The following is a 23,699-nucleotide window of genomic DNA, read 5'->3' on the forward strand; positions in this document are numbered from 1 at the left end:
CAGTGCTTCTTTGTTCTCTTTGTGTCTCTGCTCTGTTCTCTCAAACCTCCAGTCGGTCGTGGCAGATGGCCACTCACACTGAGCCTGGTTCTGGTTCTGCTGGAGGTTTCTTCCTGTTAAAAGGGAGTTTTTCCTCTCCACTGTCGCTACATGCATGCTCAGTATGAGGGATTGCTGCAAAGTCAACGCCAGTGACTATCCACTGTCTCTACATGCTCATCCAGGAGGAGTGAATGCTGCAAGTCACTGACTGGATGCAATCTGCTGGGTTTCCTTAGATAGAAAAACTTTTTATCCAATTTGAATAAATAACTGAATCTGACTGAACTGTTCAATGGTTACGATTAATAGGAATGGATGAACTTGACTGTTGTGAAGAACCTTGAGACGACATGTGTTGTGAATTGGTGCTATATAAATAAAACTGAATTTAATTGAATTATCTGTTGTGTGCAAATTGTGCGTAAATGAAAATGCCTAAAATATCTCACTCTGTGTGCAATAAATCTTACATTAATTTCACTTTTCCAGTACAACTTTTGAATAAAGTAAGTTTTTAAAGATATTCTAAGTTATTGACATGATCCTGCATGAAAAAAAAGATCTTTGTCTGTTTTGAATTATTTGAGACTAGAGGAAATTAACTCTGTCTTATCCATTAAGATCCCATAAATCCGCAATTAAACCGGTTTTAAAACACGTTTTATCACATTTTCAAACGTCAGTTTCCAGTTCAGTTGACAAATAGTTTTCTCGGTTTCAGAATCAGCAGCTTTCATTCTGACAGACAAATCAAACCTCAATTTTTACTGCATGACACAAAAAAACCACATCCTGAATAAAATGATTTTCAACACTGAAGACAACTTCTGCCAGATCAATGAAGAGTTCTCACTCGTATCGGCAAACAGAACCTTTGCAAGCACTGCAGAGTTGGACTTCCTCTCTCTGATTGTTGCTGGAAGCTGAGGGTCCATTTGATTTGTCTGTGACATCTGTGTGGTCCATGCTGTAGAACCTGGTGTGATGAATAGGATGGTCTGTTTCAAGGAGAGACAATCAGCTGCTGAAAGGACCTGTGCTGATAATCATACTGGGAACCAGAACCCCCTTGGTTCTTCCAGCTGCTTTAGCAGGACGCTATCCATCCACACGTGGATGTCTTCCTCAGAACATGAATCTACAACAATCAAGTCCACAGAGGACATCTCCTTTGTCTCTCTGTCCCACAGGGACAAGCAGGAGTCTTACAAACATTCTTGACGCAACCTTCCAACCTTTGAAGAAACTAAAGTTTGCAGGAGAGCAGCTGTGAGCAGGTGTATGTTTTCCATGCAGCACTGCTGCAGCTGCTCGCTGATCTTTGGGTGTTTGGCGGATCTCCTCCAGTTTGCAGCGGCTCAGGGAGCAGAGCAGAGGGAGGGGCAGACGGCTGGAGGTGTTTCCTGCAGAATCAGGCCTGAACCTCCCTACATGGCTGTAGGACTCGGGTGTTTGTTGTGTGGAGGGAGCGGACGCAGAGCGGCACATCTGTAAGTAACTCTGGACTTTTTGAATGAAGAATGTTGCAGAGGAAACTGGTTCTAAGCTGCAGAGCGAGGTGCAGCTGTGTGTTTGTTGCCGACTCGCCTTTAAAACCTGCAGTTTTATGTTCAACACTTAAATAAAATGTTTATGAAATTAATACTTTTATGTGCTTAATTAAACCAGTTGAAGGTTTTCAGTGTAAATAGTCTGTTTTTTAAACACATTTAAAGGTTGAATTCTTCAGGAAATGTAAGACTACTTAAAGTGAGGCTGTTTTTCTCTTGTCCTTTTAAGGTAAAACATGTTAAATGTTAACATGTCTGTATATCTTCTGGCTGCTGAAGCTTTTTGAATGACATGACCTATATTGATTACTGCCAATCCCCTTAAAGCTGCTGTATTTTCTTCAAACATGAAAGATCTTCTTTGTGAAACAGCAGCAGACACATTAGTGTTCATATTATCCCAATTTCTAAAATTCAGAATTTGTGCATAAATCTAAGTTTTTCCTTCCGCTGCTCTTATTCCTGCTGTCAATCTTCCTGCCATCTGAAGGCTGCAGGTATAAACTAACTAAACTGCATCAGTCAGACTGTTCTTGTTCTTCTTTACTCTCAGCTTTTACATCATAAATAATATTAACTTGTTCTTCGTCTTTAATTTACTGCTCCTCTGTCTGGAACTGATTGTGTAGTCAGTGACCTGATGAGGTGTTCTCAGCCAGAAGTTTGTGCACCTATGATCCAGATAATTGCTTTTAAATGTGCATTTGAATAAAAACAGAACCTACTCTATCTATGCTTCATCTGTTTTCCATCCAGCTTGGACAACACTCTCCACAGTTTCTTGCCTTTCTGCTCCCACTGGGACCAGGAGTACTTTGTGCAGTCATTTCCTCTTCATTCAGTGACTCAGTTTCATTGGAAAATCTCAATGATTTGCTTCCACTGCTTAACTGGATGCTGTTGAGCTATTTATTTCCATTTCTTCATCTGTTTCGGTTGAAATTTCCTTCTATCAGGGGAATCACGCTGAAGCAACAGCCTTCTCCCCAAACCATGGCGCCAAATCATGTGTACTTGGCAGCTTCAGCATATTTGTGTGATCATAAATCAGTATCATCCAGCACTGTCTGCTGTGACCTCAGTTCTCTCTGGAGGCTCTTTGTCTGCTTTCCGCCCATTTTTTTCAGTCAGACAACAAAAACAAATTTGGAAATAAAAGCTTCCTTATGAGGAATGTTTGGGCAGCTTTGGAGAATCTCAACTATTTTCGTATTTCATTTCATCTCTTAATATCATCTAATCTTATATTTTAGGCCACCTGCAGAAGAAGAACCTGTCCCTAATTTCCCACCCTGCTAACGTTCCCATTCTTTCTCTAACGTTCCCAGCCATTCTGGCACTGAGGACACCTAGCATGAAGTGTTTTGGGTATTTTTTCTGTCCCATTATTCCTGCAAACTTGTCTTCATTGTCTGGCAACCTTCTCTGCTGGGGACAGGCCTTCAAAGAGAAAAGGAAATGATCAAAGCCCATAACATGATGCAACCTCCTCCCATCACCGAGCCTGGCTGCATGGACTGGGGCCTGACAAAAGGCTTGATGCTCCAACAAACATCTGGGCAACTGATCCATCTGATCCATGTTGCTACTGAGTGATGGTCCATCCCAGAAGCCTCAGAGGCCAGAGAAGTGAAGTCCTCATGATGGTCTTCATAGAATGTATAAGACGCTGATCTTTTCTCTGGACTAAAAGTGGCATTTAGAAGATTTCTTAATGTGGAATAAATCATCTGTACAGATTCTATAAATGGAGCCTCTTCAGAGCACAAGTTGTCCTGTAGTTAAAGCATCTTTTGCAGCTTTGGTTCCTTTAAACAGAAGGTCGAGTCAGTTTGTCCTGTCAGTTTTCAATTCAATCTATTTATGTAGCGCCAATTCACAGCACATGTCGTCTCAACGCTCTTCACAAAAGTCAGGTTCATACATTCCAATTAGTCCTAACCATTGAACAGTGCAGTCAGATTCATTTATTTATTCAAATTGGATAAAAAGTTTTTCTGTCTAAGGAAACCCAGCAGAACCAGAACCAGGCTCAGTGTGAGCGGCCATCTGCCATGACCACCTGGAGGTTTGAGAGAACAGAGCAGAGACACAAAGAGAACAAAGAAGCACTGATCCAGGAGTACTTTCTATGGGAAGGAAAAGTAAATGTTAATGGATGTAGCTCCTTTAGTCGTTTCATCTAGAAAGAAAGAACAGATAAACTCTGATCCAGTTTTCAAGGTTAGAGTCTGAAAGAGAGAACATAGTTTCAGTTCAGATTATTTAGTTAAACGGCGCTTATTGACAACAATGTCGTCTCAAGGAACCTCACAAAGGGTCCCACTGATGGTCATTGTTATACTAAAAACCACAATGATTGGGATACCTCTCTCTGTCAGACTGATTATAATCATTGGAAAAGAGAAGGGGTCATACAGGTAGCAGAAATGGAGGGTGTGTTTGCACCTCAACCATAACTGAGCCGGTTTAGGCTAAACCTGACTCCCCCTTACTCCATCCAACAGGGAGGGAGGAAGACGGAGGTAAAAAATAAGGAAGATAGCTCAGGATAAACTAAGCCACTCTAACTATAAGTTTTATCAAAAAGGAAAGTTTTAAGCCTAGCCTTAAAAGTAGACAGGGTGTCTGCCTCACGGACTAAAACTGGGAGCTGGTTCCACAGGAGAGGAGCCTGATAACTAAAGGATCTGCCTCCCATTCTACTTCTAGAGACTCTAGGAACCACCAGTAAACCTGCAGTCTGAGAACAAAGTGCTCTGTTAGGAACATATGGACCAATCAGATCTCTGATGTATGATGGAGCTAGATCATTAAGGGCTTTATATGTGAGGAGGAGAATTTTAAATTCTATTCTGGATTTAACAGGGAGCCAATGAAGGGAAGTTAAAATAGGAGAAATATGATCTCTCTTTTTAATTTTCATTAGAACTCTTGCTGCAGCATTTTGAATCAACTGAAGGGTTTTAACTGCATTTTGTGGACATCCTGATAGTAAAGAATTACAATAGTCCAGCCTTGAAGTAACAAATGCATGGACTAGTTTTTCAGCGTCACTCCTGGACAGGATATTTATAATTTTGGCAATGTTCTGGAGATGAAAGAAGGAAATCCTAGAAACCTGTTTAATATGGGATTTAAATGACATGTCCTAGTCAAAGTTAACACCAAGGTTTTTTACTTTATTACTGGAGGTCAATTTAATGCCATCCAGGTTAAGTGATTGACTAAGCAGTTTCTTTTTTAAAGACTCCGGTCCAAAGACGACAACTTCTGTCTTGTCTGAATTTAGAAGCAGATAATTTAAAGTCATCCAAGTTTTTATATCTTCAAGACATGCTTGTAGTCTATCTAACTGGTTGGGCTCATCAGGATTTATGGATAAGTAAAGCTGAGTATCATCAGCGTAACAGTGAAAATATATTCTATGCTGCCTGATAATTTGACCTATTGGAAGCATATATATAGTAAAGAGAATTGGCCCAAGTACTGAACCCTGTGGTACTCCACAATTAACCCTGGAGTTTAAAGATGATTTATCATTTACATGAACAAACTGGAATCTGTCAGACAGATAAGATTTAAACCAGCCTAGCGCTGTTCCCCTGATCCCTACAGCATATTCCAGCCTTTCTAAGAGAATATTATGGTCGACTGGATCAAATGCAGCACTGAGATCTAACAGAACCAGAACAGACACAAGTCCATTATCTGAGGCCATAAGAATATCATTAGTGACTTTCAGCAGAGCTGTTTCAGTGCTATGATGAGCTCTGAAACCTGACTGAAACTCTTCAAACAGGTCATTGCTGTATAAATGTTCACACATTTGATTTTATCCTGGATCTGTTTATTTCATAGTTGTATTCCCATTTCATGAATTGTTTGCATTGTTCCTGTGCTTGCTTGTGTGTGTGTGTGTGTGTGTGTGTGTGTGTGTGTGTGTGTGTGTGTGTGTGTGTGTGTGTGTGTGTGTGTGTGTGTGTGTGTGTGTGTATGTGTGTGTGTATGTGTGTGTGTCAGGGGCTTTATTTGGTCAGAGTTACATGTTTTCAGACCCTCAGTCATTAGCAGGGAGCGCCAGCGGAGCCAGGAACCAATCAGAGGATCAGATTAGGATCAGGGCTGTTTGATCTTTCAGGATGAAGGTCGCTCCCATCATTCAGCACCGCCTGCTCGCTGTCTGGAACGTTTTTTGATTTTCTTCCAAACAATCTGCAGAAGACGGAAGGAACCGGATAAGTTTCCTAAATCCTCCCATTTTCTCCACGTCTGAAGTCCATTTAGGAGATTTAAGTTAACTGTTAGTCAGTTCTAAAAGAACGAGCTCCGAGTTGCCTGCTGTTACTGATGTTCAGACCTGACGTGTTTCTGAAGCGGGTCTCCTTCTGTGGGACCAAGTTCATTAAGATGTGCATTTATTTCTGCACTTGAATGCATGAAGTTGCATCTGTTTCACCAAGTAACACCCTGAATCCCATAAAAGCATCTTTGTTTTCAGGAGTTTTCCTTTAGAAAGATCTGGAGGTGACAGAAGAAGTTTCAGTGGAAGGAGGCATGGAGGTTTGAATAAAAGGACCATTGGTTGTGGTGTTCAGAAGTGCTCAGAAGCAGCCTTATCTGGCTGTGAAGTCAGTTTTTATGTGTTTGAAGTCCGTTGGTGGCACACCAAGCCAGCAGAAACTTTCTGTAGTCATGAATCTTCTGAAGTTTGACCTCAGACAGCCGTTCTGTCCGTGTTCTGTTGTTTCTGCTCCTACTCCAACCAGATCTTGTCCAGAAATGAGCTCCAGAGATGCTTGTTGGTCTGGATTTAATTTCTTCAGCTGTGATTGTTTCCTTCATGATGAGACCCTGTCCAAACATCTCAGTCTGCAACAGTTCTCAGCATCTGAGTCAGCTGTTTGAGAACCAACTGAGATAACGTGCAGGATTGCTCTCCCAGTGAGCAGGTGATCCTCCAGATGGAGCTGAGATGGGGTTTAGATCTTCACATGTGAATGTTCTCGTACTCGTACACGTCGTCTTCCGCTTCCGCGGGGGCAGCAGACTCAGCAGAGACACCCAGATGTCCCTCTCCCCAGACACCTCCTCCAGCTCCTCCAGGGGGAGCGCAAGGAGTTCCCAGGCCAGCCGAGAGACATAGTCTCTCCAGCGTGTCCTGGGCCGTCCCCTGGGCCTCCTCCCGGTGGGACGTGCCTGGAACACCTCCCCAGGAAGGCGTCCAGGAGGCATCCAGTATAGATGCCCGAGCCACCTCAACTGGCTCCTCTCGATGTGGAGGAGCAGCGGCTCTACTCCGAGCCCCTCCCGGATGGCCGAGATCCTCACCCTATCTCTAAGGGAGTGCTCGGCCACCCTACGGAGGAAGCTCATTTCAGCCGCTTGTGTCTGGAATCTCGTTCTTGCGGTCATGACCCAAAGTTCATGGCCATAGGTGAGGGTAGGAACGTAGACAGACCGGTAAATTGAGAGCTTTGCTTTTCTGCTCAGCTCTCTCTTCACCACAACGGACCGGCACAGCGCCCTCATTACTGCGGCAGCCGCACCGATCCGTCTGTCGATCTCCCGCTCCATTCTTCCCTCACTCGTGAACAAGACCCCGAGATACTTAAACTCCTCCACTTGAGGCAGGAACTCCCCTCCAACCTGAAGAGGACAAGCCACCCTTTTCCGGTCGAGAACCATGGCCTCGGACTTGGAGGAGCTGATCCTCATCCCAGCCGCTTCACACTCGGCTGCAAACCGCCACAGCGCATGCTGTAGGTCTTGGCTAGAGGGGGCCAGCAGGACCACGTCATCTGCAAAAAGAAGAGATGAAATCCACTGGTCCCCAAACCAGACCCCTTCTGGCCCTTGGCTGCGCCTAGAAATCCTGTCCATAAAAGTTATGAACAGGACCGGTGACAAAGGGCAGCCCTGCTGGAGTCCAACATGCACCGGGAACAGGTCCGACTTAGTGCCGGCAATGCGAACCAAACTCCTGCTCCACTCGTACAGGGACCGGATGGCCCCTAATAAAGGGCCCCGATTCTATACTCCTGGAGCACCTCCCCACAGGACACCATGTTGAATGCTTTCTCCATGTCCACAAAAACACATGTGAACCGGTTGGGCAAACTCCCATGAACCCTCGAGTACCCTGCAGAGGGTATAGAGCTGGTCCAGTGTTCCACGGCCGGGACGAAAACCACACTGCTCCTCCTGAAGCCGAGGTTCGACTATCGGTCGGACTCTCCTCTCCAATACCCTGGCGTAGGCCTTACCAGGGAGGCGCGTCAACCATGACAGCCCCACAACATCCAGAAACTTGAGGTACTCAGGGCGGATCTCATCCACCCCCGAAGCCCTGCCACCGTGGAGCTTTTTAACCACCTCAATGACTTCAGCCTGGGTGATGAAAGAGTCCAACCCCGGGTCCCCAGCCTCTGCTTCCACCAGGGAATGCGTGATGGCAGGACTGAGGAGATCCTCGAAGTACTCCTTCCACCGCCAAATAATGTCCCCAGTCGAGGTCAGCAGCTCCCCAACCCCACTGTAAATAGTGTTGGCGAAGCACTGCTTCCCCCTCCTGAGGCGCCGGACGGTTTGCCAGAACCGCTTCGAGGCCAACCGGTAGTCCTTCTCCATGGCCTCACTAAACTCCTCCCAGGCCCGACTTTTTGCCTCTGCCACAGACCGGGCCGCGGCACGCTTGGCTTCACAGTACTCGTCAGCCGCCTAAGGAGTCCCACAAGCCAACCACAGCCGATAAGACTCCTTCTTCAGCTTGACAGCATCTCTTACTGTCGGTGTCCACCACGCAGAGACATAGAGTCCGAGTGGAACATGTTCTCCGCATCTATTGTCGATGCTGCTGCCTGTAGCTGTGGCCGTAATGTCTGCAGTGCCTGTCACAGCGGCAATCCCCAAACCTGGTGGTGGACACCAGCAGTAAGGGACGCTGTCAAGCTGTCACATGTGAATATAATGTGCACAAAGCAGACGTCACCATGTCTGATGTGTGTTTTCCTGTTTATCTGCTCTCAGGGTGGACACTTGTCTCGGGGCAGGAAGACACTGTGCTTTTTTCTACTTTTGATAAACACTTTCTGCATTCTGAGTGCATGCTGTGTATAAGTACTGATGGATCAGCACAAACACTGTCAGAAGAGCTCAGTGTGTGTGTGTGTGTGGGGGGGGGGGGGGGTCTACATGCAGAAATGATGCCGTTTACTGTAAACTCTGGTCCTGGTGGTCCAGAAGCAGAGAGAAGACCGTGTTACTACCGTCTGCAGCATGTGAGATAACACATCCTCAGCTTCCTTTAAACACAAGGTCCAAGTTTTAAAAAGAATTTCATTTAATTTGGACTTTTTAGTCATAAAAGAAGCCTGAAAATAAACACATGAATTACTGCTGAGTAAAAGCAAATTGCATCACAGTCGGTGGAATAACTGGAGTAGAATATGTTCAGCAGAAAGAAATGAAGTTGGCTTCACAATGTAGGATCATCTTAGATGGTGAGAAGATCTCTGGTTGCAAGCTTGAACTTCTGAGCTGTGGTCCCTCACTGCAACAGATGCACCAAATGCTGATTTAGCTCTCTGACAATGAAGATGAGCTGCAAATACGAAGCAGTGCTGGAAATAATCTGGGAAGGTTGTGCAGCTGGATGTCTGATTCTGGTTCTCTTCGGTCCAACCAGGACCTCACCCAAAGCTGTCTCCTTTTCCTCATGAATTCAGTTTCTAACCCTCATAATGAGAGATTAATCCCTGAAATCTGCATTTCTGTCATGATTATTACACTTCTGACCAAAATCTAAAGACCAGTTAAGAAATTGCTAGAATTTGCCTTTTGTACTATTGGATCTTAAGAAGGTTCCAAGTAGAGCTAAAATGCTAAAAGAAGAAATGGGAGCAAGAAACCAAACATCTGAGCAGGGAATTTATTGACAACAACAATTTAATTGAAATAGGCTGTTTATCAGCTGAGCAAAAGTTTAAGACCACAGCTCCAAAAAACATGAAAACCCTCAAAACCTAAAGAGTCAAAGAAGGACTCGGTGATGAGACGCTCCACCATTCTTGTTGATGACTTCAGTTGTTTAGGCGTGCTTTATGTAAGGGTTTCAGGAGGCCAGTGGGAACGTTGCTGAAGATGGCTTCATGAAGGGCATCCACTGCCCACAGAGGTTCTGTCTGCCATTCATGTCCATTCTTGTAAACTTCCTTTGCCATCCATCCTCAAATGTTCCCAGTCGGATTTAGATCAGGGGAACACACAGAATGGTCCACTAGAGTGACTTTTTTCTCCTGAAAGAAGTTCTCTGTCAGGCAGACATTGTGAACTGCAGCATGGTCCAATAGAATAAAAACCCAGTCATCACCACACAGACGACGGCCCACTGCAATATTTCCACATGGCCAGCTGATGTTTGACGCCCCTGCAAACCTGAAGCTCCATTCTTCCATTGAAGGACAAATCAACACAAATCATGATGCTCCCTCCACTGTGCCACTTAGAAAACATCTCAGGTGGGATCTCCTTATCATGCCAGTAATGTTGGAAGCAATAAGGATCTTCATGGTGAAATATTTTCTCCTCAGAGAATTAAACGTTCTTACTCCATGTTTGGTGCTTCTTTGCAAAGTCCAAACAGGCCATTTGGTGGCATTGAAGGAGACGTGGCCTTTAAAGATGTTTAAAGATGTTTTTGAAGCCATTTCCTCGCAGATGTTGTCTGATGATTACTGGGCAGTCAGCACCAGTAAAGGCCTTAATTTGGGTCAAGGATCGACCCGTGTCTTGAAGGACACTGTCGAGGTAGGAAAACTTTACTGACCGTCCGTTAACTCTTACATTACTCCTCACCTCTCATCAACTCTTTTTATTTGGCACCCAAAGGACAATCCTCAGTCAGAGATCAGTTGTACGTTTCCACAAGTTAATTAAAACCAATCTGAATTTAGAGAGGGAAACATCATACTTACACGGGTACCTGGAAACGTCTGTGTGTCGTCTCACTGGGGGCTGCGTTACATTACATTTTATACCCCACGCTGCTATGCAGTACACAGACACAATCATTCTGTCTGTGGATGTCTCCCCAGCAACAGTATCAAAGAAACAGAGATACATTTCATCATTTAATTAAAGAAATGTTTCCCACACGTCTTCAGGAATCTTCAGTGAGAGGAGTTACCATGCCTCCCTAATCCACTGCCAGCTTCTCACGATACAGACAGAAAACACCTGCAACCTTTAACCTTGGATAATAAACACTCATTGTGTAAAAACTGGACTCTATAATACTAAAGGCTACTTTTATGTTTTTTTTAACTATCATAACTAAAAACTCCTAATAATAATCAATCTGTAAGCAGCAAAGTCCCAAATATATCTTAGTCTTAGCTACTAATAATAAGGCATTTATATTTCCACAACACCCAATCGGATCTTACAGCTCAGCGGCGGTGAAATGTCTTTAGGTCCACCATTAGACCTTTTTGTTTCATAATCCTCAGGATCTTTTAAGAAATCTGAAATGACTGTCTTACTGCGTCTGTCCTCAGCAGCCATGGCAGCTAGTGAGAGGTCGTGCTTCTGCAGCTCAACCATCCTGCCACGTTCAAAGACAAAGAGCTTTCTGCCTTTGCCATCAGGAGGTCCTCACACTGTGAATACCCATCAGAAAATGACAAGGGGCCTGTGGTCTTAAACTGACAAAAGCACATTTGGGTTTAAATGCAGCTGGTAATAAAATTTCTGCTCAAATATTTTGTCTTTTGCTCCCATTTCTTCTATTAGCTCTATTAGGACCTTCTTAAGATCCAAAGTGCAAAATGCATATTCTTTAATTTTTTTAATATTTTGATCAGGAATTTATTTAAAAAGCCTCCAATGATTCACCACAGAGAGCTTAGAGATAAATAAACACCCGGTCGAAAATCTGAAATCTGGGGTTTTAAAACACCAGTCCTCGGTGCAGCTGTCCCGGGTTTGAGTCCCGGACCCGACAATCTTTGCCAAATGTCTCCCCCTCTCTTTGCCCTCTTTCCTGTCTACCAACTGTTGAAAAATGAAAAATAAAGCCTCTAGTGCAGCAAACAAATATATATGAAAACACAACAAAAATGTCATGAATTATATGGTTAGTTGAGGATAATCCAATCCCGTTATAAAAGTGTTGCATTTTGAACTCCAGCTGATCTAAGTTCAGATGCTAGAAGAGCAGGAAAATTACCCTTTACCACACTGCTGAGTTTCAAGCCAACCCCAGCGTGATGTTGGGTCAGGATTCAAGCAACAAACAGATAATAAAACTCAACTAGCTAAACATTTAGAGGAGGACGGAATCCAGGAATCCAAGGTGAGAGTGCTGATGGTGAGTATATTTACAGTGCAGTCTTAGGTGAGTATTTACCAGGTGCAGGCAGTCCACATAACTGAGGTTTTGTTCCAGCGAAGACCTGTTCCAGCAGCTGCCTTAAGAAGCCCAGTGAGCTCATCAGGAGATGAGCTGCAGCTGCTGATAACGAGCTGCCAGATCCAACAAGGAGGAGAGGAGCTGAGATCCTACAATGAGGATATTAGGACAGCTCAGTGTGGAGATGAGGTGTCCAGAGCTGGGACTGTTGTTCCAGTCCACTGCACCCTCATGCTTGGCCAGGAGGAGGGAATGCTGTAAAGTCAGTACTGGAATACTAAACTGAATCTGACCGCATTGCTTCCCAGCTTGGATCAAACTGGAACGTATGGAAGTGCCTTTGGATGTTTGTGTGACTGGACTGACCTGATTACATATATTTCTGGAAATGAACCGGTTCTGTTCTTGTTGTGAGGCGTCCTGAGACAACATTTGTTGCGAACTGGTGCTGCATAAATAAACTGAACTGGTTAGTTGACTGATCAGATGAAGGGTGTTGGACATGGAGGAAGAGGAAGGATCGGAAGGTTAGCTGGAAAGAGGATAGGAAGAGATAGATGCAGATGTTGTGCTGTAGATCCCCTAAAGAGAGGAGCTGGAAGGATAAGTAAAGAGTTACCCCTCTTTTACTTTGGATGTGTTGATGCGCCTGGCAACAGCTCTGTCTGTTAAGGTTTTGCGAGATATAGGACCCCAGAATGCAGACGAGCAGGCAGCGGGATGGTAAAAGTGAAAAAGGTTTAATAACAAAAACTCACTCACAGCAGGAGGCAGGAATAAAACAACAAACGGGCAGGCGAGACAGGCATGGCATGATCAAAAAAACAAGACATGATATGAGAAATGTTTCCACGACGACTAACTGAACAGGTGTGTATATATGGAGTGAAAACCAGGTGGAGCAAGGAGACAGATTAACTTGGAGCAGGTGAACAGAATAAACTTAATTGACAGACAGAACAAAATGTGGCTGCGGCAAAAACAGAGACTCTAATATACAAACAAAGCCAAACTTGACAAAACATGAACAAGACTAAAACATGACCAGAAAAATAATAAACAGAAGCATGATTCAAAATCTAAGAAGAATAACTAATAATAATGAACAAAAGAACGAGTCAAACCTTAACTGTGAAAAACATAAGAAAAAACCCGAAACCAAGAACCAAACAACCCCAAATCATATCACCGTCATTTGTCAAAAATGTACTCAGTCCCTATCTCTGTTGTCGGAGGAGGGCTCTCCATCACGCTGCAGCACCCCAGTCTGAAACATCACATTGACTAGAACATTTTCTATTTGCGACGGAGAGCAAGATGCACGGCGGACAGAGTCTTTGTATGAGGGCTTAAAGACTGTTCTCTGAATCTTGCTTTTGTTGCTGCCGAAGTTCATGTTCTGTCGCATTTGCCTCCAGTTATCTCCTGTTTTTTCTTTTTTTTCACTTTCTGTGGTTCATTAAAACCGTGTTACCCTCCGCTTTTTCATTAACAACAGCTGTTATTTCATTCTAAAGACTTAAACACCATGTTCATGGAGTTTAGGTCCTGTTTTCATCTCACTGTTATTTACAGTTTTAAAGAGCTCACCTGGGTAACATTAGTCACCAGAACCCTGATGGTTCCCAGCTGGACCTGTTTACATGCTTGTTTCAGATGTTTCTGTCATGTTGACACTCTGTGACAATTTAAGGAAAGGTTGATTTTTAGATGGAGAGCATTTCTGTGCAGTTCACTTGTGCATTAAGTTAAACGTTTTCTGTTCTCCAAAACACTAATAAAAAGGAGACCTGCGACCATTTTCTGTCCAGAAAAGTCTCCGCCAACAGCATGCATGTTGGTTGATGCATGTTGGTCAAGTCTTCATCAGAGAAACTTTGTGGCGGCTGGTTTTAGCAGACAGTGCTCTGTAGCGCCACCTGAAGGTCAAACCCTAAACAGTTTATGTGCAGGGTGTGTGGGGTCTGCACAGATGTTAGCTGCCCTTTTCCTGACCCTTGACCTGTATAAGTCCTGGATGGAGGGAAGGTCAGTCCTGATTATTCGTTACAGTCTGGACCTGTCCTGTTTTGTGGATGAACCAAACCACACTGAGATGGATGAAGACAGGACAGACTGAATGATGGCAGTGGAGAAGATGACCAACAGCTCCTGTGGAAGGTTGAACTTCTTGAGTTGCCTCAGGAAGTACAGTCTCTGCTGGACCTTCTTCTGACCATTATCTATGTGTGAAGACCATCTCAGGTCCAGAGAAATGGTGGTTCCTAGGAACCGGAAGTGGTACAAAGCAGACACAATGTTGCTGGGGATGGTAAGGGGGGTATGTGGGGGTGGTGTTCTCTAAAGGTCCAACACCATCTCCAAAGTCTTGAGTGGGTTAAGTTCTGGGTGGTTCCGAACACACCAGTGTACCAGCCGATCCACCTGCTGTCTGAATGCAGACTCATCACTGTCCTAGATCAGTCCGGTAACAGTGGTGTCATCTGCAAACTTCAGGAGTTTCACTGACTGGTGCAGTTAATTACAGCATAAATGTTACAAAAGCGAATATTTCAGAAATCTCACCATTTAAACCGATACATTTGCACATGGATCTGATCCAATGTTGTTTGTTAACTGGTGCTCTATGGTTTTGTCCTGCAGGACAGTTGGAGTCCCCTGTTGTCCTGGTGAAGTGCTTTTGAGCCAGACGTTGAACCTGCACCAGGTACAGTTTTCACTTCTATCACCTACACCAGTGGTTCCCAGCACTGGTCCAGGTGGGTGGTGTTCTGCATGCTTTAGATCCAGTCCAACATAGCTGATTCATGTAATCCTAGAACAGCAGTTATTCAATGAAGATCAAATCTCCCTGCTCAAAACATGTCTGCACCACCTGCCTCTGGTGACATCACACAAGGTATGAGGTAACTGATCAGAGTTCTTCTATTTCTGTTTTTTATGTTATTTATTCAACTGCTTTTAATCAAATTCACCCTCAAATGTGTTTAAATGCATAGCTACAGAAAAATGCAAATTTTGGACCCAAAATAACACATTAGGTTCAGTCTGAAGTCCGTTGTTGTTGTTGTTACAGTTTGCTTCAGCATCAGCCTCAACGGCAGCATCCATCATGGTTGGAGGTCAAACTCAGACATGAAAGGTTGGATGATTTGTAGCTCAAATGCAAGTGGAAAGCTTCAGAATCAGTTCACCTTGTGTTTACCAATCCCAGCTGATCAGTTTGGTTCTTGTGCCTCTTGTGATGTCATCAAATACACACACAGGAGAACTGGCAGATTTGTTTTCAGTGTCAGTTTTAAAACTTAACTTTGTGAAATCATGCGATGCAAATCCATACTTCATAACCCAGCTGTGTTTTTATTTATTATTTCATTAAATCCAACAGAGGATGGTATCTTTAAATCAGGTGTGCACGTAGAGAACATAAGCCCTGAGGACCAACCTGCATCTTAAAGTTCATTCAGACTTACAGGGGTTGGACAATGAAACTGAAACACCTGGTTTTAAACCACAATAATTTATTAGTATGGTGTAGGGCCTCCTTTTGCGGCCAATACAGCATCAATTCATCTTGGGAATGAAACATACAAGTCCTGCACAGTGGTCAGAGGGATTTTAAGCCATTCTTCTTGCAGGATAGTGGCCAGGTCACTACGTGATACTGGTGGAGGAAAACGTTTCCTGACTCGCTCCTCCAAAACACCCCAAAATGGCTCAATAATATTTAGATCTGGTGACTGTGCAGGCCATGGGAGATGTTCAACTTCACTTTCATGTTCATCAAACCAATCTTTCACCAGTCTTGCTGTGTGTATTGGTGCATTGTCATCCTGATACACGGCACCGCCTTCAGGATACAATGTTTGAACCATTGGATGCACATGGTCCTCAAGAATGGTTCGGTAGTCCTTGGCAGTGACGCGTTCATCTAGCACAAGTATTGGGCCAAGGGAATGCCATGATATGGCAGCCCAAACCATCACTGATCCACCCCCATGCTTCACACTGGGCATGCAACAGTCTGGGTGGTACGCTTCTTTGGGGCTTCTCCACACCGTAACTCTCCCAGATGTGGGGAAAACAGTAAAAGTGGACTCATCAGAGAACAATACATGTTTCACATTGTCCACAGCCCAAGATTTGCGCTCCTTGCACCGAGTTAGCACCAGAACATCCCTTTCAGACAGCTTCCTCTTGCGTCCACAGTTAATCCTGTTGGATGTGGTTCGTCCTTCTTGGTGGTATGCTGACATTACCCTGGATACCGTGGCTCTTGATACATCACAAAGACTTGCTGTCTTGGTCACAGATGCGCCAGCAAGACGTGCACCAACAATTTGTCCTCTTTTGAACTCTGGTATGTCACCCATAATGTTGTGTGCATTTCAATATTTTGAGCAAAACTGTGCTCTTACCCTGATAATTGAACCTTCACACTCTGCTCTTACTGGTGCAATGTGCAATCAATGAAGACTGGCTACCAGGCTGGTCCAATTTAGACATGAAACCTCCCACACTAAAATGACAGGTGTTTCACTTTCATTGTCCAACCCCTGAACATCTTCAGACTTATACAGTGTTCCTGGTTCTGGTCAGAAAAACATCCTCATTTTATGGTGTTGAAGCTGCTGAAGCTGGTTTTTCCCAGAATTATTTTAACAGCTGCACAAACTGATGTCTCTCATTTGAGGCACATTTAAAATATTTCCGCCCGTTTTCTGTGTTTGGGGAACTGAGCTGATTCATTTAAACTCCTGGTTATAATGTGTGGAGATCTGGAATGTTTTCAGGTCAGCTCAGAGATCCAAAGCCCCTGATCTGCCTGAAGGTTCCAACTGTCTTCATAGTTTGGTTTCATGCTTTGGAAATTGGACCAAACCACTTGTGTAACGTTATGCAGACACAACGGCTGCTAGTTTGGGGAGAAACTGAAAAGTATCAGCAGCAAATATATGGCATGCCATTTAAATTTAATTAAAAACACACCTCTCGCAAATTAACATTTGAATTAGAGATATCTGAAGTAGAAATTTCCTCTTTTCCTCCAACAATGATGTTTGAAATAGCTGCAAGCTTAGTTGTGGACAGGAAGAGTGCCTTTCTGGATATCTGAGCTGTTTCTTAATTAGGTAGAATTACTTTAAAGATCCTGTCTGGCTAATAAATATAATAAAACATCTCGCCATAATGAGACAGCAGGCTATTGAACCCGGTGAAGCAGTGTGGAGAAAACGAAGCGGTAAAGATTACGGCATGCTGCTGGGTTCTCAGATCTGTCCATGGATCATGCAAACAGGAGTTGTCATTTCCTCTCTTTGGTTCCTTGGAAAGTCTCTTTGTTTTCTCACAGAAGGCAAACTGCATCAGGGTTCTCCTCCAAGTTAACTGAGACCTACATTTTCAGGTGGACCATAATTGGCTGGTTTGGTTCAAACTTCAGTCAGTTTAAAATGGACCGAACTGAGCTGGTGTAAAAGCAGCATGTTTGATTAGATTGTTCTTCTTCTGCAGGCCAGAGTTAACATGCTTCCCTCAGACGCCCTACTCCACACAAATATGTTTTTATATTCTTCTTTGTCATGGGAGAATAAACCCAAACACAAAGCTGCACAAACAGAACCACAGTGAATATTTTACAGTCATTAAAGCAGAACACAGTCTGACCGCTTTTCTCTGAGTCCAGACTAAACAAATCAAACACAGCGACTCTGGTCTCAACAACTGAAAAACACAGAAGGGGAACATTATATCTGTAATCTACTGATTAGGTTTGGACTGGATCCAATTCATCATTTATAAAACCAAGATGTAAGTAACCAACTAAGTACATCCCTGATCCAGGAGCCAGTAGAACCTCCTTCAGCGGCCTGTAGAACCTGCATCAATCTGTAGAACCTCATTGAGCAGACTGTCCTCATTTCATTCTGTTTTCCTTCCTGTTATCCGAAGTTTCTTCTAATCTGTGAAAGTGGTCCTGATGAACAGTTCTCCAGGCTTTCTAGGGGCCTTTTTTTACTCAGTTTCAGTCCAGCTCCTGGCGTTTTTAAGAGGGAAGAATTTAACTCTGACCTGTGAGTCATTCAGAACCGGGTTCTGTTGAGCAAAGAATAAAATCTATATTTCATCTTCGGGTCTTTGGTACCACCACCATGTGACATGAGGCCAGGTGATCATGATCTACTATCCTCTGGTTCCAACATCAGCTGCATATCTCCTCACACAGAGGAACTGCCCACTGAGACCACCAGGCTTCTTCCAAGCCCACATTGCAGAGTGGTCTGGGGCAGCAGCGTGCTCTATGTCTGCTACCTTCAGATCGTCAGACGCTCCGATAACTTCCTGATTATTCCACTCCTGAAGCCACCATTCATGCTCTCTATTGCTGGTTCTGGATCTACCTGGCTAAGTACTTGTACATTGAATCCAGTTAATTTGTAACCTCATCTCTGGTCTGAATGTTGAACAACTGTTAGGACATCTGGATTAGAAGATAAAAAGTTCTCAAAGAGCCTCAACCTAACAGGTCACATTAACCCATTCACACATTTCAGGTAAATAACAGGAGAGGTGGAGGTGGGACTTTTTTACACTGACATCCCAGAAGAAGCAGGTCAGCTCTCCTGTCACGTCAGTCAGTGTTTGCACCGTTCCAGACCAGGACCGGTTCTGGGCATGCATATATGAGGGCTAGGCAGAAATGTAAAGGGACATCATCTTGCATGCACATTATACTCCAACATGTTTGTTGTTGTTGTTCATTAGTCTTTTCTTTATGGGATTGGGGTAAACTGTGTTGTGCTGTGCAATTTGCCAGACTGCACTGGTTTTCCCCCAGTTGGGCTTCTTTTGAACACGTTGGGCTGAAAAAGAATAGCTTTGGGCTTTCACTACATTTGGGGGGATTTTAGAAATTATTCCTGGGAAAATTATATCAAAATAGTTATTATTGGTGGCAGAAAAGTATCAGTAAAAGTAAAATCTCAAAATGTTTGTTTTTACTCATATTAAGTGAAGGAGGAGGAGGAGGGAGAGGCAGGGGCTTGTGTGATTGAGAATTGAATTGATTTGAGGGATCAGGCATCTATTTGAGGGGGCATTGCCCCCTCTTGCCGCTGTGTAAAGCTGGCCTCATTGCGGCTGTGGTTGAGTACGCAAATCAGTGAAATTCTGATGGTTTTAGTTCAGTGCGGTTCCTCTCAGTCACCTTCTCACAGCTGGGAGTACTTCTTGTGTGTGACTTCATGTTAACTCTCTTTGTGATGTGGTATCTTAGAACAGCATCAGAAACATCTGTGTTGGATCAGGATGATCACAATCATGTTTCACTGCTCACAGCCGGGAACCTCAGCATGTTAGTGGACATATTTGGTTCTGTTGGACCTCACAGCTCAGGTATAAATCACATCCTGACAGCAGTTTACTCTGAGCGCTGCTCCAAACAGACGGTCCCGTATATGTTCTATACAATCTGTGTTTAGATTACCCAGAGAGAAAACATCTGTCCCTCAACGGTCCAATCAGAGACCCTCAGGGGAGTCCACATCAGCTGGGGCCAAACCAGGGGGCCAGGGCGGACCTTGGTGTTTGACAGAGACGTTACAGAACATAGATGCATATTAGTCTTCAACACTGCTGACCCAAACTGAACTGATCCCCCTGTCTCTGGTTCAGTTTGTCCTGCAGATGCAAGGTTTGAACGGTTCTTCAGCAGAACCACTCATTTCTGTTTCATAGACAAATTTGAACAGAGAAGATGTGGACAGTTGATCGGTTCTGTGCAACATGTGTTTCTATGGCAACAGCTGGCAGGGTGCTCCGTTTGTCATCAGAACCAGACCTGTGTGATTGCCTTTCTGTAGCATCATTGCCTCTTGTTACTCAAGCAGATTCAACGTAGGTTTAAAGCATTGAAATTTGTTTAGATTCAAATCAAATACAAAAATGTTGAATCCAAACTTTTTAAATATCAAATTTTCCCAGAAGTAGAAGATTTATTTTCCTTTTAAGCATTAATTTGATATTTGTAGGATTTTCTTTATTATCTGCTTTGTGATTTGGACCAAGCAGAACTTTGGTCCATGTGTTGCTGAAGAACTTAAGTTTTGCTTTGGAGTTTAGAAGGAAAGGTGTGGTGTTCTGATCCGGATCAGGTCAGACTGCAGTCATCCAGGTTCTGCTTCTCACAGGGCTGTAATCCGCAGCTCCCACGTGTGATCGATGATCTGACTGAGCAGACAGGGGAACTCAGAACTCCGTCTGCTCAAGCATGTGGTGGCAAGATGATCTCAGCGTGGAGGTCGGACTAATCTCCGGCTCCTCCGTGGTTGTTCCTAAGTGGAACTAGTGGGCCTCAGGGGCAGATTTTCCTCTTGGTGGGTCTGAAGAAATTACTTCTCCGACAGCTCGAGACAAACACAGAGAAAGCAGCTCTGGGAACATTTAAATGCCCAGATTTTTGTTCTCCTTGTGAAATTTAACCAGGAAATTGAACCCAGAGTTCAGAGGAGTTGAATTTGTTCCAGCTGTGCTGGAGATCCCTGGAAGACGCAGTCTGACACCTTATCTCCTCCATGTTGAGTGAAATGAAACGCTGTGAAGCTACAGGAAGTCTCAGGTTTTAGAGATGTTTCAGAGCAGCCACAGTGTGAGGAAAGCTTTCATCTACAGCAGCCTGTTCTGAACTTGGTCTTCCTTGTCCTGTCTGTGCTGCGTCTGGTTCCAAACGTGATGGGATCAGAGGTAAACCCCTAAACTGTAACATTTCTTCTGGTAGATAGGTTTGTTTGGGCCTAAACCCATCCTGATGTGTTCTGTTTTGTTACGGTTAATCTGCCTCAACAAGCATTAAACAGAACTCTGAGTTCTGCAGCCTGTAGGACTGTTTACGTCTCTTCTTCTGAAGACATATTGCAGGTTTTTCCCAAGCTGATGAAGATTTGAAGGTTTTTAGTCAAATGTTTGAGAGAAATGTTGTCCGAAGCGTTTCCTACCTTTATCCACTGTATTGCACCGACTACGCCAAAACAAATTCCTTGTATGTCCAAAAACGTACTTGACACTAAAGCTTTTCTGATTCTTCTTTTCTGATCTCCACAGCTGGAGGTTCAACATTTACCTCCAGCTCTGAATCTACATCAGCAGGTTGACGTGGAGACAGTTGCCATGGGAGACGGTCGGCAGCCCCGAACAGAACCCCTCAGACTAAACGGGTTTTATTTGTCATCTAGTGTTGCAGAAAGGCTTTAATTGTCACATCTAACATCCATCCTACTAACTTTAGATGCTGATGCTGAACATGATCTCCCACTGGAGACATGGAAACACTGTATGGCTGGTGTGATGCTGGTGCTGCTCAGCATTGTTCACATTACTTTTTTTCCATGCATTGAACCAGTGAAGCCTACGGGCCGAACCAAGCTGAACCGAGCCAAATCGGGCCGAGGTTATTACACTAGAAAGAATAATTGGGTTTAAATGAATGAACATTTGTTTAGATGCTCCCTTTGATGCTGGAACTGTTCTCAGTGAATTGGACCTGTGTTAGATTGGACCAAAGCCGGGAATAAAGCAGGAGAGATGCTCAGCTGGGACTGTTGCTTAAGTAGTACTCATCCTGGGTCTGTAGAACATTCATTTGGCCTCAGAACCATCTGAAATGTCCTTCAGATTCTTTCTGTTTGGACCAGGACTCCAAACAGAGAGGGCCCTCTTTCTTTAACTTCAAACAGTCCAACTTCGGAGCCGAAGGAGAAAAAAATACCCAAACTCTGACTACATAAATATAGAGTGGAGGTCCGTGTGGAGGTTCTTGTAAATAGAGCTGATGGTTAAATGATGCAGAGACCCTTAAAGACCCTCATTCCTGTGATTGGCTTCAGATGCTCCACATTAGAAGAAGCCTTTCCTTCTTCCCTGGGCCCCAGCTTTCTGGCAGGTCATTAAACACAGGCATGAAGTATGTTTCTGAGAGCGCAGCATCTGTGCACATATGGTGATGCATGAACACACTGATGGAAATGGGCCAAATGCTCTCATATTCAAAGAAAATCAGTTTTTCTTGTTGCTCTTTGAGCGTCTTCAGTTCAAATCTGAACACAGAATCGTTTGATTCAAGGCTTTCTGTTCTGCTAGGAGGAGGTCACCTCAGGAGGGTAAATTATGGGAGAACCCTAATATCGGACTTTGATTAGTCCATTGCAACCCATTGATTTGGTTTGTCTTTTGCCATTTAGTTACAGGTCTGTGTTTGTATCATTGTCCTGTTGATGTTTGGTGCAGAGAACATTGTCCCAGAAGACTTGTCCTCTGACCTAAGTCCTGCTGCCATCTTGTATAGAGAAGAGGCTTTCTTCTTCAACCCTTTTGAGCAGCCACACTGGTTCAGTGTCATGACCTTTACCTGCTAACTGAACCCTGGAGAGTCTGAGATGGGTGTGTTTTTGGTCATTTCTCCTTGCTTCATGCTCTGACCTTAGGCTGGATCTGCTGGGACATCCACTCCTGAGAAAATTGGCAGCTGTCTGAGATGTTTAAACCTCAGTTTCCAACTATGTAATAAAATGCAGATGTGTTTCCTCTGAGAATGACTTGTTCCAGTGTGTCTTGATGTTCAAATAACTTCAGAAAGAGAGAAGTGGGGAAAAGGTTGGAATTAGAGCAGCAGAGATGTTTTGACTGCAGCAGAGAGGGCAGAGCGCTGGTTATAAACCAGCAGGGAGCTGCTTCATCTGAAGAACTTCTCCATCAAGTCGAATCCAATGACAGTAAAACAGTTCCAGCTCATCCTGGCTGTGATGTGGGCAGCTGCTATTGGAGGGCACAGAGTTTGGCAGTAAGTAGAGCCAGATGCTGCAGATCGCTGTGCTCCCATGGAGAAACAGCCGGAACCGCTTCTCTGATTCACCAGCAAGTAGTCAAATGTTTGGCGTCAGGAGTCGTTAAAATTGTTGGTTCCTCTTATCTTCTGCTAACACAAAACACCTAGTTAGCTAACCCTAACCACTGCAGACTGGGTCAGAGAGCCTCTGAGGGGGTTCCCATCCATCCATCTTTCCATCCATCCATCCATCCATCCATCCATCCATCCATCTATCCATGCGTCCATCTTTCCATCCATCCATCCATCCATCTTTCCATCCATCCATCCATCCATCCATCTATCCATGCGTCCATCTTTCCATCCATCCATCCATCCATCTTTCCATCCATCCATCCATCCATGCATCCATCTTTCCATCCATCTTTCCATCCATCCATCCATCCATCCATCTTTCCATCCATCTTTCCATCCATCCATCCATCCATCCATCTTTCCATCCATCCATCCATCCATGCATCCATCTTTCCATCCATCTTTCCATCCATCCATCCATCCATCCATCCATCTTTCCATCCATCCATCCATCTTTCCATCCATCCATCCATCCATCCATGCGTCCATCTTTCCATCCATCCATCCATCTTTCCATCCATCCATGCATCCATCTTTCCATCCATCCATGCATCCATCTTTCCATCCATCCATCCATCCAACTTTCCATCCACCCACCCATCCATCCATCCATGCATCCATCTTTCCATCCACCCATCCATCCATCTGTCTTTCCATCCATCCATCCATCTTTCCATCATCCATGTTTCCATCCCCCCATCCATCCATCCATCTGTCTTTCCATCCATCCATCCATCTTTCC

General features: G+C 44.1%; 1 protein-coding gene across 5 annotated transcripts in view; it reads left to right on the top strand.

The window, feature by feature from the left end:
* The first annotated feature begins 1,458 nt into the window (after positions 1-1,458).
* col6a4a (collagen, type VI, alpha 4a) overlaps positions 1,459-23,699 on the top strand; it is a 108,342-nt gene continuing 86,101 nt past the window's right edge. For 3 of the 5 annotated variants that reach the window (XM_047361402.1, XM_047361404.1, XM_047361406.1), the window contains exons 1-2: positions 1,459-1,532; positions 14,647-14,762. In XM_047361402.1, coding sequence (XP_047217358.1) covers positions 1,474-1,532; positions 14,647-14,762 — 175 coding nt within the window. In that variant the 5' untranslated portion in view covers positions 1,459-1,473. The remainder of the gene's footprint in view (positions 1,533-14,646; positions 14,763-23,699) is intronic. The other 2 variants (XM_047361405.1, XM_047361407.1) reach the window with 1 other exon arrangement.

Source organism: Girardinichthys multiradiatus, chromosome 3, assembly GCF_021462225.1.
Source record: "Girardinichthys multiradiatus isolate DD_20200921_A chromosome 3, DD_fGirMul_XY1, whole genome shotgun sequence".
In the NCBI taxonomy this organism is placed as follows: Eukaryota; Metazoa; Chordata; class Actinopteri; order Cyprinodontiformes; family Goodeidae; genus Girardinichthys; species Girardinichthys multiradiatus.